This window comes from Podarcis tiliguerta (assembly GCF_965153285.1).
Source record: "Podarcis tiliguerta genome assembly, chromosome: 16".
Lineage (NCBI taxonomy): Eukaryota > Metazoa > Chordata > Lepidosauria > Squamata > Lacertidae > Podarcis > Podarcis tiliguerta.
This window is the reverse complement of record NC_139549.1, coordinates 37,234,356-37,251,526: the sequence shown is the minus strand read 5'-3', so window position 1 is coordinate 37,251,526 and position 17,171 is coordinate 37,234,356. Positions and strand designations below refer to the sequence as shown.

The 17,171-nt window shown below is 47.1% G+C and overlaps 1 protein-coding gene across 1 annotated transcript in view; it reads left to right on the top strand.

Moving 5' to 3' along the window:
• Positions 1-798: 798 nt before the first annotated feature.
• Positions 799-17,171, top strand: part of TMEM132C (transmembrane protein 132C) — a 247,260-nt gene continuing 230,887 nt past the window's right edge. Inside the window, exon 1 of the mRNA XM_083418171.1 lies at positions 799-1,582. Within this exon, the coding sequence (XP_083274297.1) occupies positions 1,519-1,582 (64 nt within the window). The 5' untranslated portion in view covers positions 799-1,518. The remainder of the gene's footprint in view (positions 1,583-17,171) is intronic.

Here is a 17,171-nt window from a genome sequence, read left to right as displayed (position 1 = left end):
AAGCTCGACCTGTAAGCTTATTCACACTTACGCTATTAGCTCAGCGGGACGTAGTAGCCAGAGGCTGCAGGCTCCGGATGTCAGGCTCTGACCTTTTCCATACTTCTCTTGACAGTAAACCCTCATTGGACTCAGCTGGGGCTTACTCCTGAGTAAGTATATGTAGGCTGCAAGCTTATTCACACCTACTCACATCCACAGGTCGGTGAGACTTGCTTCCGAGTAAACACTCAGGATCGGGCCGCCAAGCAAATCATACTTACTCCAGAGTAACACCCCCCAAAAACTCAGCGGGACTTACTGCCACGTAAACGCGCGCAGGATCAGGCCGAAAGCCAGGTCACACTTCCTCTGGAGTAAAGCGCACAAGCTTCGATGGGATCCCTACCGAGTAAGTACGCGAAGGCACCGGCAAAACAACCGAAGCCGCGCTTACTCTAGAGTAACTCCCCTCCAGTTCCAAAGGGACATCGGGGGTATGACGCGCGGAGGATCGGGCTGCAAGTCGAGCCGTTCTTACTTAATCGGGCGCAAAGACAGCGAGCCCCGTTGGACTTGCCTGCGGGTAACCATGCGCCCGAGCTGCCCACTCTCGAGTAAGCACCCCGGAACTCAATGGGATTACTCGCGAGTAATTGTGCCTCTGTTCCTGCTGCTTCTGGAATGTTAGAGGAAGCCATCCCGCCCCCCGCCCCCCTTCCAGCCTTGGAGTTTTCCACTCCAGACCCGCAAGGAGGGGAAAAAATATAAAACCCACCCCAACCCTTGCTCCGATTGGAGGGAGCCCCCAAAGGTTACCGCCTCCTCCTCTCGCTCGCTTGCTCTTTCTCTGCGTGCGAGCGCGTCTGTGTGATGGAGATTTGTCTCTCGTAAAGTCTCTCCCAGGATTTGCGTTCGCCGGAGGCTTTTGCAGCGAAGCAAAGCGGCCAGCTGGACGGAGAGGAGCAATTGCCACCAGAGATTCCGGCGGGGAGAAGCGAAAGCGGTGGGAAAGGTCGTTTCCAGACGCCCCTGGAGTTGCTTCCAAACAGAAGAGAGAGGAAGACGCCGCGGAGAAACAGCGAGAGATTCCGCCCTCCCCGCGCCCACGACCGTCTCTTTCTTCTTCTGCCCAACTTTTGCGCAGCGCGGGTCTCGAACCTGCGGCTCCGCGGACGGGGAAAAGTTTGCAGAGCGATCCGAGGGTGCTCCGCGTCTTCCCCCAGCCTCCCCAACCCCCCCCCCATGCTCTTTTGGCCCGTGTCGCGCACCTGCACCTTATCCGGTAGAACAGAAGCGTCTCTGGATGCCTAGGTGTTGTGGAGATTTTGGGGGGCTGGGAGGGGGCTCCTCCTTCCACCCCCATTCAGGAAGAACCTAATCATGGCGAAGAGGTGATCAGCCAGGAACTTCCATCCGAGGAAATGCAAAGGTGGAAATATTTCAGAAGAGCAGCTTTTTGACTTCTAAGGAGAAGCTGCAGCAAATCCCTTCTATACAGCTCCCGGTTCCTCACCCCTTTCCCGGGAGTTCTTCAACATGGGTGCTCTGCCGATTGCCCCTGTGGCCTTCAGCTTGACTCTGGGCGCTCTGCTATGCCGAGGTGAGTGTGTCTGCTTCTGTGCCCTTTAAGTAACAGCTATAGGAAGTTTTTGACAGCTGGGCTGGGCTGGGCTGTTCCCTTGCTAAGAGAAAAGCATGGTTGTTCACGGTATGGAGGTTGAAAACGTGATAAAGGCTACAGCAGTCTGTAGCAATTGGCAAACTTACTAGCAAAATGCAAGTGGGATAGGGATGGGCAAGAATGGAGAGGCTATCCCATAACCAAGGGAACCTTTGACCCTCCAGATGTTACTAAACTCCTACTCCTAGCAGTCTCGGGCAGCTTGATTGTGGATGCTGTTGTCCAACAACATCTGGAGGGCCACAGGTTCCCTGTTGTTTGACGATATTTGGAGGCCCGTGGGAGCTTGTCGTGGAATTGGAAAGCCATAGTCTGTAATGCACACTTGCCAGATACGTACTAACCTTGTTCTGAAGCAACAATGTCCCATCGGCATTCATCTGTGGTGAGCGACCATCTGCTCAAGATAACCATCCTACAAAGACTTTGCAAACTGGAAGAGATGTGGTCCTTTCCCCCTCTCCCCCTTTCTTTTCTTCTCCAGGCCATCAGCATGTTACAAATGGCCAACCCTGGAAAGACTGAGCAGATGGGCTACTAAAACATGCACATCCTCCTCAGGGACCAGTGACTTTACTAGACTTGCCGCTCAGGCGGCAGGTAGGCTGGAGGAGGGGCAGCCGCAGAGCAAAAGGCTCCCAGCAATTGAAGCTGGAGCTGTGTCACATATTCCAAGGGAAAACCCCCTCCCCTCCATCGCCATGCCAGCCCTAAGCACGGGGAAAGCCCATTAACCCAATATTACCCCTTCCATCCTGTTTGTTTTGAGTGCAACACTAAACCACCTGTCAGCCTGCTTTTGCTTGTCTGGGTTTCTGATGAAGCCCGAGGACAGGGGAAACCTCACCACATTGGCTCCACAATTTCCCCAGGCACCCCCCCCCCCAACCCGCATGTGTCATTGTATACAATGCTGTCTATTGTGGGGGCTCTTGAAAACTTGTGTTGCAGGTCCTTAGATTTCCCCTTCTCCCCCTCCTTCCGAAATTGTGACGCATTCACAGGCTCCCGGTTCCCTGAAAGCTGACTGTATCCAACTTTTATACGCTGCCTCCTTCCTTATAACTTACTGGCTTTTGTCCTGTGATGTGGGGACAACCTCACTTCTGCCTTGTTGCAGTGTGCTTTGACCTCTCTCTCTGTGTGTGTGTATGTACTTGGGGTTTGCATATAGCCTGGGTTTGTTATGGAAGATTACTGGGGCTAGAAGTCCGTGCCTTTCAGCTGGCTCTGAGCTCTGACTCCCACGTTTGTTTTTGCCTCTTTCCCACTTGTTTATCCTTGCTCTTATGGGTTTGGGGTGAGGGTGATGAAATTAATTAAGGGGGGGGGAGGCGGTTTGTGTTGAGTTTGTGACACAATTAGTAGCACATCAATTTTACCTTTTCTCTTCGCTTCTTGTTCCTAAGTGGTTAGGCTCAGAGGAAGAGCTGTAGCTCAGTGGTAGAACATCTGCTCTGCCTGCAGAAGGTTGCTGGTTCCAGGCCCTGTATATCTAGGCATGGCTGGGAGAGACCCCTGTCTAAATCTCTGGAGAGTTACTGCCAGTCAGTGTTGGTAGTACTGCGCTAGATAGACCAAAGGTCTGACTCAGGAAAATTGCAGCTTCCTATTTTCCTTTGTTTTTGATGCTCATTCCACATACACCAGTCTATACCAATTTGGAGCAAGGCACAGAGACTGAGGTGAAACCTGTTTTTCATATCCACGTACCTGGGAATAAGTCCCATTGAACTTCTATAGCAGGGATAGCCAACGCGGTTCTCTCCAGATGTTTTTGGACTACAGCTCCCAGAAACCTCAGCCGGGATACTTGATGGCCAGGGATGATGAGATTTGTAGTCCACAGCAACTGGAGGGCACCACACAGACTATCCCTGTTGCAATTTTTTATAGACTGTGTATTTCTGTAAGTGACAGCTATCAATTCAAGGCTGTAACTAATAAGCATTCTTTGCTTTTCCTGAATCAAGTTTAAGAAACACTTCTGTCACTGGGAAGAATCTTTGGCATGTTTGGAAGCAAGGTGTCATCCTTGTTTATGGAGAAAAACCAAACATTTGTTCCATGTATCCACGAAAGTTGGTGTGTGTGAACATTTTATTAAGGTGGGAATGTGCTATCGAACAACTATGCCCAGAAAAAAAATGTTGGATTGGGATATCCATCCAGTCAAGGGAGAACTAAAATGTGCATTATTGTTTAACTATGCAAAAGCTGTAAATGTGCCTAATTCCAGCTTCCTAGATTGTGTGGAAGAATATTAGAATTTTGTTTTTATATACTTAAGCTAGAAGTAAGGTAGAAGAGGTGTATATATATATATATATATATATATATATATATATGTGTGTGTGTGTGTGTGTATATATATACACACACACACACACAAATATCCACACCACACAATTTCATCAATACACAACACCTAAGCAAAACACTGGGATGCCTTTATATGTAAATAATTTTTTAGCCTTGTCTCAATTCCTTGATCTGAAATCCTGCAGCAGAGATCACCTCCTCATCTCCCTCCCGAGATGCTAGCAAGTTCAGCCCTCCCCCACAAAACCACCTTGTGATGTCTGAGCATCTGGCTTTCAGTTTGGGCTAGCCCTCGTGCCTTCTGCCCTGCTGTGTCTTTTGAAGATTCAAGGTGTCACAGGGCAATATTGCCAGTGAGGATGGCCTCTGGTTCCATTTTTGGCTCTGTCGCTGATGCATTCCTCTTGACCCGTAAACAAATTTTATTCCTCATCTTATCCTGCCAGCATCGGCTGTGCTGTTGGGGGAGTGACGTAAGAATCTTACTAATAAAAGACTCTTGGCTTTGAAAGCTGTCTGCTGCAGGCCTCTGGCAACCCTTTTTCTCCACCCCCTCTGACATGATAGTCCTGAAGTTTATGGGAGTCTCTGAGAAGCGAGAGGCATGGGATGAATGAAATGAATTGGTGTGTTTGGGTTTTCCTTTTAGTTTCCCATGGAAGGGACTTGGCTGTTACGTGTTTATATAGCACCATTCTTCTGCATAGCACTTTACAAAATACAGGTCCCTGTCCTTAGGAGGTTAAAATCTCAAATTCAGTGCTGCGGAGATGGAAGCAATGGGAACCAAGGAAGAATATGCATTGTTTTTTCTTTTCATTTGTCAGTCCTGAACTTCCCAGTTTTCTGGGCTCTGATGAGAGGCCCCAGCTTTTAGTATTAGGCAAGAAGTGGGGAGGTATGCTTCTGGATTCTGGTTGCTGGGAGATGTGATAGCCTTCTTCAAATATCCAAAAGACTGTCGCATGGAAGATGGAGCAAGCTTGTTTTCTCCTGCTCTGGGGAGGGGTAGGACCCAAACCAATGGATTCAAGTTACATCAAAGGAGATTTCCACTAAATATGAGGAAGAACTTTCTGACAGTAAGAGATGTTCAACAGTGGAAGGGACTCGCTCAGAAGGTGTTGAAAGTTTTTAAGCGGAGGTTGGATCATCTGTCATGGATGCTTTAGCTGAGATTCCTGCATTGCAGGGGGTTGGACTAGATGACCCTTTGGTACCCTTCCAACCCTACAGTTCTATCCTTCTGTGATTCTAAGTGTAGCACTCATGTACTGCTTGCAAGCTTCCTCTAAGCCAACTGTGAGAAGAGGATGCTGGGTTAGATGGGCCTTTGGCTTGATCTTATGAAGGAGAAAAACAAATCTATCTTATTTCCACACCATACATAATGGTATAGCCTTCTATCATGCCCCCCTCCTCCTTTTCCAAACTAAAAAGCCCCCAAATGTTGCAACCGTTCTTCACAGGGCAGCTGCCCCAGGCCTCCTCATTTGGGTGGCTCTTTCCTGCACCCTATGCGGCTCTACAGTATCCTCCTGAAGGCAGACTAGCCACAACTGGACATAGCATTCCAAGTGTGGTTGCACCATATAGTAGCACCATAAAAGACATTATAATACTGGGTGTTTTATGTTCACTCTCTTTCCTAATGGTTCCTAACATGGACTGTGTCCGTTTCATAGTCATTGCATACTTGGTTGATGTTTTCATTGAGCTCTCTGCTAGTCTTGATCAATTTTGTATGTCCCTTTCTGCACCTATGCACAGCATCACAATGTATTCATGGCATCATGGATGCTGGGTAATAGATGCCCTCTCCAGCCAGTCCCCCCCCCCCCCCAATTTTAACTGTCTATGCTGAAAATGTTTGGCATTAGGCTTTTCGATGCAAAGATATATTTGCATTGGGCATGTGGGAGATGCTTTCAAAACTATCTCTCCCTCCTAGAGTCATTGCATCTGCAGTTGCCATAAGCCCTAGACAGTAACCTTATGTTTTGACTGCATCACTTCAGAATTCTGACAAAGCTCAGGCTTGTGTGCAAGGGTAACAACAAGCTGTGGGAACTATTGAAACCATGGGTGGTGTGGTGAGAACATCTCAGTGAGGTACTTTCAGGCCCAACCAGACTCGACCCAATTGGACTGGCTGTCCTGGACAACAAAGGAATATTAAAGGACTTTCTGTTCTAGTTGAAGTTTCCTTGAGCAATTAGGGCTTCCTGAGCTCTGGCATGTTCTTGCATCTCTGGCTATTCTTCAGTCCTACCTCTGGGGCCCTGTCTTGTTCTTTAGTCCCGACTCCTGGCTTGTTCAAAATCCCTTGGCTTGTTCAATGTCCTGATTCTCAGTTCCTGGTTCCCTTCCAACTGCTGTCCACATCCCAGCCCTGATGCAAACAAACATCCTGCACATAGAAATCCAGCACACTGGTGGCAGGGTTTGCTTGGAACCTTCTGTCTGACATACTAGTTCTCTGTGTGCAAGGATGACTATTTTCTGTATGGGAGTGTGTCTGATCACATGACTTTCCACCTGCAGATGGAAGTGTCCAAGCTCAAACACAGGATGAGTACTTCAGGCAAGGCAAGGAGATCAGGAGCAGGTGCTGCAAACAAGCAAGCCTTTTCACACCATTTCATTCCATCAGAACTGGGGGTGACGTTGGCAGCAGGAACATCTGCAGAGATGCCAGTGTGAAGCATTGCTAGCAGCTGCCTCTGGGAATCTCTAAGCCATCAACAGGGAAGTAATAGGGAATATTTCTGCAGGGATAGGAAACTAAACCCTGAGAAGGAGGCATGAATTTTAAAAAGTGAGGGGCGAGGAAAGTAATTAATTCTATGAATTAACTAAGTGAGTTTGCCCAGATTTCTTCAGCAGCCTGTGTGTTAACCAGTGGTGACTGATGGCCATTGGACCCAGTAGGGCAGAAGGCAGGGAGAGCCAACAGAAGACAAAGCCAGAGCCAATGACAGCCAGAGCCTGATTCTAGTCTTGCCCCTATCCTCTTCCCTGCTGAGTTCTGCAAGGACAAGACTCAGAATGAGGAGAAGGAAGCTGACAGCTCTGGTAGGTAAGAACAGGCTGAGGTTGATGGGGCAATGCCTGACGTGGTCTAATGGACCAGCTCCCACTGGTCTTGACTACCTATCCACAGTTGCCTATGTGCATACTGCCACCTCTGTGAATGTAAGGACCATCTTGGCAGATCCTGCCAAGGTCTGTGGAGTCCTTGTAACATTGTAGGCTGCTGTGAAAATAACCTAGGAGGTCTGGGGAGAGCCTTAGCCAGGTGATGTTCTTGGGTGCCATTGACCCACTGAGCATAGCAGCCACATCTTGAGGAGTGACTGTCCCTCATCCCTGGAGTAAAGGGTAAAGGATGGATGTGGGGCAAGGCTCTCAGTAGCCTCAGATGGTGTGGCCAATGGTCCAGGATGATGAATGTTGCTGTCCAAAATGTTTGGAGGGCAGCAGGTTGGGGATGTCTGCTTGGCCTGCATATTTTGTCATTTCTGTTTTCAGAATGTCGTAAGAATCTGTTCTTGTGTACTCCGAAGGAAGCCGAGTCCAGGTAGCATTTTTTGCTTGGAAAAGTTGAGAATGCTGTTCAGGTTTGAAGGCAGGGTGTAAGGTATCAATACCAGTTGTTGGGAGAACTATTGTTCTCATGTCCTGCTTGTGGAAGACATCTGCAAGACATCTGACTGGCCACTGTGGAAATAGGATGTTGAACTCATTGGACCATTGGCCCAAGGCAGTGAGCATGTAGATATAACATGGTATAAAATGGAGAAACCCAATCTCATCCCAGTAACAAGCACTAGTGGTCAGTGTGCTGGTTTGGGCTGTCTAGTAGGTCTTCACTTGGTGCCTCAAAGCATGTAATAGCTACACCAGGCAAACCTTCCAAAAGAAGGCTTTTCAAGGCTGGAGAACCACCGCAGAAAGTCTCTCTCCTTTGTTGAAGCATGCGGTAACTTTACTAAAGAGGGCACTTGGAGCAGTGCCTCTTCAGAAATTCTCAAGACCCAAGCACGCTAGTACAGGAAGAAGAGCTCCTTTGGGGACATAGGAAGTTTCCTCATACAGAGTCAGACCATTGCTCCCTCCAGCTTGGTATCTCTGCAGGATTACTAGGAGACTGAACCTGGGACCTTCTGCATGCAAAGCTGTAGGACTGAGCTACTGGCCCTTCCAATATTTGGGTCCTGGTCCATTTAAGTCTTTAAACACCAGCATCTTCAAATGCCCCAGATGCAGATAGGCAGCTAGTGTCAATTGAAAGAGGGATGTCTGAACAGCACAGTGGGAAATCCACAGCTATTATTATTATTATTGTTATTATTATTATTATTTCCATTATAGAAAAACTCTTTCTTGAGCAATGAAGATGTGGTAAAAGCCTGAGGATGATACGTTCAGCTTCAGATAATTTTGCTCTGGTGCTCCCAGTGTCTGTTTGAGTTAGCAAGTGGAAAGGCCCTCTCTCTTTTATGTGTTCAGTCTATTTTGGGTCAATACACAGCCTCAGGTTCCCCATTCCGCCCCTGCCCCCCGCCCCGCGCTTGAAAAGCAAGTGAATTAACCTGAGGATGTCAACTCTTTTTTCCTTTCCTCTCCCCCTTTATATCTCCTTATTTCCTCTCTCTCTCACTCACTCCCTTTCTCTCCCTTTCGTGGTAATGCATATTAATTTCTTGAGCTGGAATCTTTCTTATACACGAAATGTGTGTGTGGAAATTACAGGAATTCTTGCACTACCAGTCAATTTGATGAACTCTGCTCTCCGTGAGTGTGCTTTGGCTAACCGCAACACTGACAAAACCACTTAAGATATTTGCTGATGACTCGCTTGGCACCTCTTGGTGTTTCAGGTCACTAGCTTGGGAGATCCAGACCTTTCTGTTTTTCCTTTGGCTTGAAGCGCTTTGAGGCGTTATTATTAAAAGCTAAAAGAGATGAACAGAGAAAACCCACATGCTCTTATCTATTGCTAGCCTGTGCCGTTTCCGACTGAAGCAGGAGAGGATCAACTGTTTGTTGGTTTACCTGCTCCATAGGAACATGAGAGCCCTGTTGGAACAGAACAAAGGTCCACCTACTTCAACAATGTGTTGTTGCAGTGGCTAATTAGATACTCATGAGCAGGACATCCGTGCGGTAGCACAAAGGTTTATGGATCAGATCAAAGGGTCATCTAGTCCAAGTGTGAGGAACCTTTGGCCCTCCAGAAGTTGCTGAACTAAAACTCCCATTTTCCCTGGCCATTGCTGGGGCCAATGGGAGGTATAGTTGAGCAACAAGTTCTGGGCACCACAGTTTAAGAGAGAAAAATGACAAGCTTGAATGTGTGCAGAGGAGGGCAACCAAGAAAGAAGTGGATTTAGAATAACTTGACTGGTCCCCCCTCACGGGGCAGAGGGGCTAAGGGGGCACCTTCCCATCTCCTTCCCAAAGCCTAGTAGGTGCCGGGCTTTGGGAAGAAGGTATGAGCCAGGGTGGGGAGGACCATGACCGGTTTGCTCACACCACAGTGGATACTGCAACTGTGCTTTAGAATGGAGCACGAGAGGAGGGGACACTGAATTTTGGTGTTGCACCGGGCACCACTGAAATTTTAGATCCCTAGGTCTGCCACTGGGGCTCTGTCAGGCTTCTAGAATCCTTCCTCCTTTCCAAAGCCTAGTTAGTGCTTGCCCAGTTTTGGGAAGGAGGCAGGAGGGCTTCAGGACCCTGCCAGAGCCCCACACCTCCTTCCCAAAGCCCTGCACCTCCCTTACCCGGCTTGGGAAGGCGCCAAGAGGACTGGGGTGGGGGCATAAAATTTTGGCCTCACAAGGGTGCCATATTGCCAGGGTTTTCCCCTGACCAATAAGATCAAGGGTTTGGAAACCAAGCCTTATGAGGAATAGTTGAGGGAGTTGGGTATGTGTGGGAGTGTATAGAAATCAGGCTACTGTAAAAAGTGTAATGTACATTTGTTGCTCTTTTTGTCTCTGGCTCTGCCTCCTACTGGCATGTGGCCTCGAAAGATGGCCCAGGAAGGAATGCGGATCTCAGGCAGGCTGACCCCAGGTCTGGATTCAGGGCACTTCACTCTGGGCATGTGGTTTCCAAACACATTTCCACATTCCCCTTTCACCAGTCCATTTAGACGTTCTGAGTAAAGGGAGAACTCCCAGCTCAGTCTTGAAGCTAAGTGGCAATACTAACATCAGCCACTCTGAGATGTGTAAAGAAAGACTTGGATGTTCGCCAGATAGATAAACAAGTTGATTTGAGGGCTGTTTTGGTAAAATGGCTTCTTAAAAAAAGAAAAAACAAGCCGAATGAATCCTGGGTCAAAGAATAGTGATGGGGATAACAAAACAAAACTCTGATAATTTACTGATGAAGAATATTTTTATTTTTATTAAAAAGAGGAGGAGCGGAAAATAAAAGGTTCTGAAAACAGACCATTCCAGAAGATGTTCATGTGTGTGTGTGTGTGTGTGTTTGTGTGTGTGTGTGTGTGTGTGTTTGGAAGGAGCAGATTTGTAGCTGTCTCTTGAGCACTCCAAAAAGCCTGGTTTTATAGCAGACGAAAAGAGAGTGTATACAGTACATACAAAGCACTAAAGTCTCTTGGGTTTGTGGTTGGTATAACAGAGGTCAGGATTTAGTGTGGGGATTTTATTTTCTCAACAGCGTAGCAAAGAATCATAGATTGGAGAGATGAAATCCATCTGGTTCCCTTCTGCAGAAAGCTGCACAGAGATCTAGGCTGTGCAGCTTTTGCAAACCAAACACCTTTTGCAAACTGATGAATGTTGAAGTTAGAAAGTTAGAAGTACAGCTATTAAATATCCCCATCCAAAGCGAATCATTTATACTGCCTGTGCCAGGAGTATCCTTTTCAGTCCAAGAAGCGCATTGTCTTCTGAGGGCCACATGCAAAGATGGGCGGGGTCAGAGGCAAAAGTGGGTGGAGCAATGAATGTAAATATTAACTTTGTACTGAGTAGGTTGGTTTCTATGCATACTAACATACCGCTCTCTATCCATCCTTACAAGTGAGAGGCTCTTTGTGAGTTCTAGGAAACATCCCAGCCGATCAAACACACTGCTAGCAGTGTGGGACCCTATCCCTGATCCAGTTCAGATTGGGCTCGAGTAAAGGGATTTATTTTCAGCAGAGTTTGAAGGTAGCTCTTTTAAAAATGTATATCTGATCTGATTCGGATATCGCTGGTGCAATCAATCTTCCTAGGGGCTGTGGATATAGCCATATACATGTGTGGCAGCATATAGGATTTGTCAAAGACTGAAAGGAGTTGCACCTGTGTGGTTATAGCTACAGTCTGAACCTCTAGCTACCACAGTCACATGGAGGCTTTTCCACAGGTAGTCTCAATCACAAGCCTGAGTTCAAGATTTAACTGTGCTTCCCTCATAATGCAGAGATCTTTTTGAGAAATTTGGGAAAGCTGGAACCTTATGAATGGCCTCATTAACAAAGCCACAAAGCCCCCAAACTGAGACAGTGATTTGCTGGCAAAAGTTCCCAGAAAGTAAGAATTGTTCATAGTACAGGTATAGGGAACCTGTGGCCCTCCAGATGTTGGTGGGCTCAATGTTGTTGTTGTTTAGTTGTTTAGTCATGTCCGACTCTTCGTGACCCCATGGACCAGAGCACGCCAAGCACTTCTGTCTTCCACTGCCTCCCACAGTTTGGTCAAACTCATGCTGGTAGCTTCGAGAACACTATCCAACCATCTCGCCCTCTGTCGTCCCCTTCTCCTTGTGCCCTCCATCTTTCCCAACATCAGGGTCTTTTCCAGGGAGTCTTCTCTTCTCATGAGGTGGCCAAAGTATTGGAGCCTCAGCTTCAGGATCTGTCCTTCCAGTGAGCACTCAGGGCTGATTTCCTTAATAATGGAGAGTTTGATCTTCTTGCAGTCCATGGGATTCTCAAGAGTCTCCTCCAGTGCCATAATTCAGAAGCATCAATTCTTCGGCGGTCAACCTTCTTTATGGTCCAGCTCTCACTTCCATACATCACTAGGTGGGCTCAATGACCATCCCTAATGATGCTACCAGAGATTGTTGGGCACCTAGAGTCCAGCAACATCTGAAGGGCCACAGGCACCCCCTTCCTGCACCATGGACAATTCAATAATAACAATAACAATAACAATAACAATAATTTATTTTATTATTTATACCCTGCCCATCCAGCTGAGTTTCCCCAGCCACCCTGGGCGGCTCACAGCACATGTCAGAACATACTAAATTATCAAGCATTAAAAGCTTCCCTAGACAGGGCTGCCTTCAGATGTCTTCTAAAAGTCAGGTAGTTGTTTATTTCCTTGACATCTGAAGGGAGGGCGCCACTACCGAGAAGCATTTACGCTTCCTTACAGTGGGGTTGAAATGTTTACTAAGAGGATATCTGTGAAGTGTTTTGAACACTTAGTAAAGTATGGTATGAATTCAAAAACTGTAGCCTTGGCAAGTAAGTCTGGCGGAGTTTAATGAGACTTAAATATATGCAAAGTCTCCCCCACCCTTGCTTTCTGCAAATGCTTTCTGCTGTTTTAATTTTGAATTTCTAGCCTCCCGTGTAATCAGAATGTTTTCCTTTTGTGGCTGGTGGAAACAAAAGGCATATCTCTCTTGGCCTGGAACAAAGGCTAGCATACAATGACTAGCCACCGTGGAGAAGATAATTTTGTACTGATGTCTCCAAAGCTGCTAATTTTCACCAGTCCCCACAGGATGGAATGGCAAGGCAGGAGCCTCTTGCCATCTGCTTACACCAAGCCAGCATTTGGAAATGAATATTTGTTTGCAGATTCTGATCGCTGTTTATAACAGGGATGCAGAGCCTTTTTTTCAGCCAGAGGGCCACATTCCCTCATAGGCAACCGCCTAGGGGCTGTGTGCCAGTGGAGAGGGGTGCCAGAGACAAAAGTGGGCAGAGAGGTGAATAGAACTCCTCATAAATTCCAAACAAGGACTGCTGTGGAAGGCTGCATTTGGACCCTGAGGCTGAGGTCGCTGTCCCCTGATTTATCCCCAATGAAGGTAGGGATGTGTGGAAAGATCTCTGATTTCCACAAGTATTTGTGCATTGTCAAAAAAAAGGTGACATTGCACATTTGGATAACATATTTGCAAGAGATGTATATTTTATACAGGGTATAAAGGTAAAGGGACACCTGACCATTAGGTCCAGTCGTGACCAACTCTGGGGTTGCAGCGCTCATCTCGCTTTACTGGCCGAGGGAGCTGGCGTACAGCTTCCGGGTCATGTGGCCAGCATGACAAAGCCGCTTCTGGCAAACCAGAGTAGCGCATGGAAACGCCATTTACCTTCCCGCTGGAGCAGTATCTATTTATCTACTTGCACTTTGACGTGCTTTCGAATTGCTAGGTGGGCAGGAGCAGGGACTGAGCAACGGGAGCTCACCCCGTCGCGGGGATTCGAACCGCCGACCTTCTGATTGGTAAGCCCTAGGCTCTGTGGTTTAACCCACAGTGCCACCCGCGTCCCATACAGGGTAGTATTTTTTTTTAAGAAAAGGTGGTTGGATGTTACAGGGGACCATTTGGGGCTCATTGGTGCTCTCCTGCTCCCTCTCTTTTTGGTGGCAACTGGCTGGCTGGTTTCCTCATCAACGGCAGTTCCATGGTCCATTTTTATTGCTCTCACACAATTATTCATAATATAACCCTCCAAACACATGCAGCATAGCTACCAAGGGGACTGCAGGGGGGGGGGCAGGACAGGGCAGCTTCAGATAGTGGTTGGGTCACCTCTTGCAGGTGTGGGCCCTAGCATTTGCCCAAACCTGCTTTGTGGGAATGATCCCTCGTGTACCATATTTATGGGAATCGCGTGTGGCGCTGTGGTCTAAATCACTGAGCCTAGGGCTTGCTGATCAGAAGGCTGGCAGTTCGAATCCCCACAACGGGGTGAGCTCCCGTTGCTTGGTCTCGGCTCCTGCCAACCTAGCAGTTCGAAAGCACGTCAAAGTGCAAGTATATCAATAGGTACCGCTCCGGCGGGAAGGTAAATTGTGTTTCCGTGCGCTGCTCTGGTTCGCCAGAAGCGGCTTAGTCGTGCTGGCCACATGACCCGGAAGCTGTACGCCAGCTCCCTCGGCCAATAAAGTGAGATCAGCGCCGCAACCCCAGAGTCGGTCACGACTGGACCTAACAGTCAGGGGTCCCTTTACCTTTACCTAGATGCTCCATCAAATCTAATGTGCACCTCAGTTTTCCAACCCTTGAAACCCAAAATGTATTTGCCAGTGCCATCAAATCTAATGTGCACCCTAGTTTTCATGACATAATTTGGCCACAAAAGGTGTGCATTACATTCAAGTAAATACGATAATAGGATGTGAACTAGGATAAGTGCTGCTTCTTCCCAGCATGCTGATTGGCTTGTTATTGCACATGCTGCTCAGCTGTTTCTCACCTATGATCTTTGCTTGTGTGCCAGTTGGCTTGCTGTTGCACTTGGCACAGGAGTTGTTGCTTACCCATGATTCCTCCCTGCATGCTGACAGGTTTGCTATTGTGAACGATCTGTGTAATAGTAGGAACATACAAATTTCCATATCAGACCAGGTTCCATCTCATCTACCATTCTAATCCCACCAGCTGCCTGACAGATGCATCTGGAAGTTTGCGAGCAAGGCATGAAGGCAGTGGCCTTCACCTGTTGTCTTGTCCCCAGAGCAATGCTGCCTCGTTGCACATGGAAGCTCTATGTTGGCTTTGGTGGCTGAAAGCCATTGATAAATCTGTCCTCTGAAACAGCAAACAAACCTCAACTAAGCTCCACTGAATTCACTTCTGAGCAAACACACATTGGATTAGGCTGTGAGTCCTACAATACACTGAATATGCAACAGTAGAATTTGTATATCCAGTTCCTGATCTATCTCGTTACCTGTTTCACCTTTTTACTGAAGCTTTTTTGTGTGTGCCAAGATAAGGACATGTTCTACTCTAAGCAGACTGGAATTGGGGAAATAGGGGGGAAACTTTGTGCACTTAGCTTTAATAAATACGGTACCAAAGTTCATTGTAATAGTTATAAAACCAGTAAATGTGGCCAACTAGATGCCTGTGGGGAACCAGCAAGCAGGACTCAGGCACTCACTCCCCTTGCAGTTCCCAGCAACTGATATTCAAAAGTTTAATTAATTAATTAATTAAATTATGTGTAATTAATTATGTGTAATTAATTAATTAATTATGTGTACCACCCTTCATCCAAAGGGCAGTTCGCAACATGTGGAGGCAGAGCATAGCCATCATGGCTATTAGCTATTGATAGTCTTATCCTCATTTGTCTAATCCTCTTCTAAAGCCATCCTAGCTGGTAAGAACGCTAGCCATTGTCAACGTTAATGATTATTCATCCACAGAGAGCCTCATGTGTATCTTGTAGTTCGAATGAGCACTCATGCCATTGTGGGTTCCTCTGCCAAAAATGGCATCCAGAAATAGTCCAAAATTAACCAAACTGGTCACAATGGGTGGGACTCGGCTAAGTTTTACTCAGAGGCGACCGACTGAAATTGATGGACCTGCTGATGAAGAGTGGGTAATAAATTTAATAATGGTATCAGTTGAGGTCCATTAATTTCAAAGGGTCTGCTTTAAGTTTGATTATATGAATACCACCCAGTGTGTCCTTTTTTATTTGTGATGTCTGCTTTCAGTTTCCAGTTGCTGAACGCCCCTTCCACCTGGTGTGTCATTTCTTGTATTATGAATTGAAGTTAGATGCTGTTGTACCTTAACAACCAAGCACTTTGCTCTGCCGTGCCCTGCTTTGGTTCCATGTAGGAGCCCACATAGGACGCGGGTGGTGCTGTGGGTAAAACCACAGTGCCTAGGACTTGCCGATTGTATGGTCGGCGGTTCGAATCCCCGCAGCAGGGTGAGCTCCCGTCGTTCGATCCCAGCTCCTGCCCACCTAGCAGTTCGAAAGCACCATTAAAGTGCAAGTAGATAAATAGGTACCGCTCTATAGCGGGAAGGTAAACGGCGTTTCCGTGTGCTGCGCTGGTGCCGGCTTGCCAGAGCAGCGATGTCACACTGGCTACATGACCCGGAGGTGTCTGCGGACGGCGCCGGCTCCCGGCCTCTAGAGTGAGATGAGTGCACAACCCTAGAGTCTGACAAGACTGGCCCTTATGGGCAGGGGTACCTTTACCTTTACCTTTTTAGGAGCCCACAGGTCAAGTCAGGTGTTGCAGCACCATGGAGAGCTCCAAGGGTGATTTGCTTAGACCAGGTCAGAAGAGATATGAGCCCTTTGGAGCCTCTGCCTCTAGCCCATCTCCTCTAGGCTCCATAACCTTGTGGAAAACAACAACAACAACATATTTTATTATTTGTACCCCACCCATCTGACTGGGTTGCCCCAGCCACTCTGGGTGGCTTCCAACCTATATAAAAACATAATAAAACATTAGACGTTAAAAAGCTTCTCTGTACAGAACTAGAGTTCTTCAAGGGTCAAAACTTAGGCCTCAAGAGAGGCAATTCTCCTGTGCCCAATGGACTCCCATCTGGAACATTTCCTGTGCTGTTGGAGTGGCAAAGTAGTTTCAGAGATGCTCAATTCCTCAGGCCCAGAGGAAGGCACTCAGGAGAGTCCCAGCTCTGATTCAATGTGACCCAGTGCTGTGTAATCTTAATCAGGGATGAGCTTCTACTTGCCAGTCTCAGATTCAATGGTCTTTGGGTTACCTGCATCACTTTTCAAGTCGGTCTCCTTAGCCTACAATTCTGTGGCCTCGGACTCCATGTGCTGTTCACCACTGGATTCCAAGATCATGACGGTTCTAGTACTTTTTAGTCAACTGGTACACCTTGGTTAAGCATCCAGCACATTCCGAAATGGTGACATTAACTGGAAAGCTCAGAAACCAAGACGACGAGAAATTTAAAAAATAATGGGAAATGTTTATTATATATTTACAAAAGTACTGTGGACATCTTAATACATTGGCATGATTTTAAAAACACTTATAATTTTAGAGATGGTACAGGAAACTTCAGGTTAAAATAGAAATTTGGAGTTAAAAAAAACACTTTACGGAACCAGGGGAGGGGGATGAGGGAAGTCATGGGATTAGGATAATCCCATTTTATGGATATGTTACTGTTT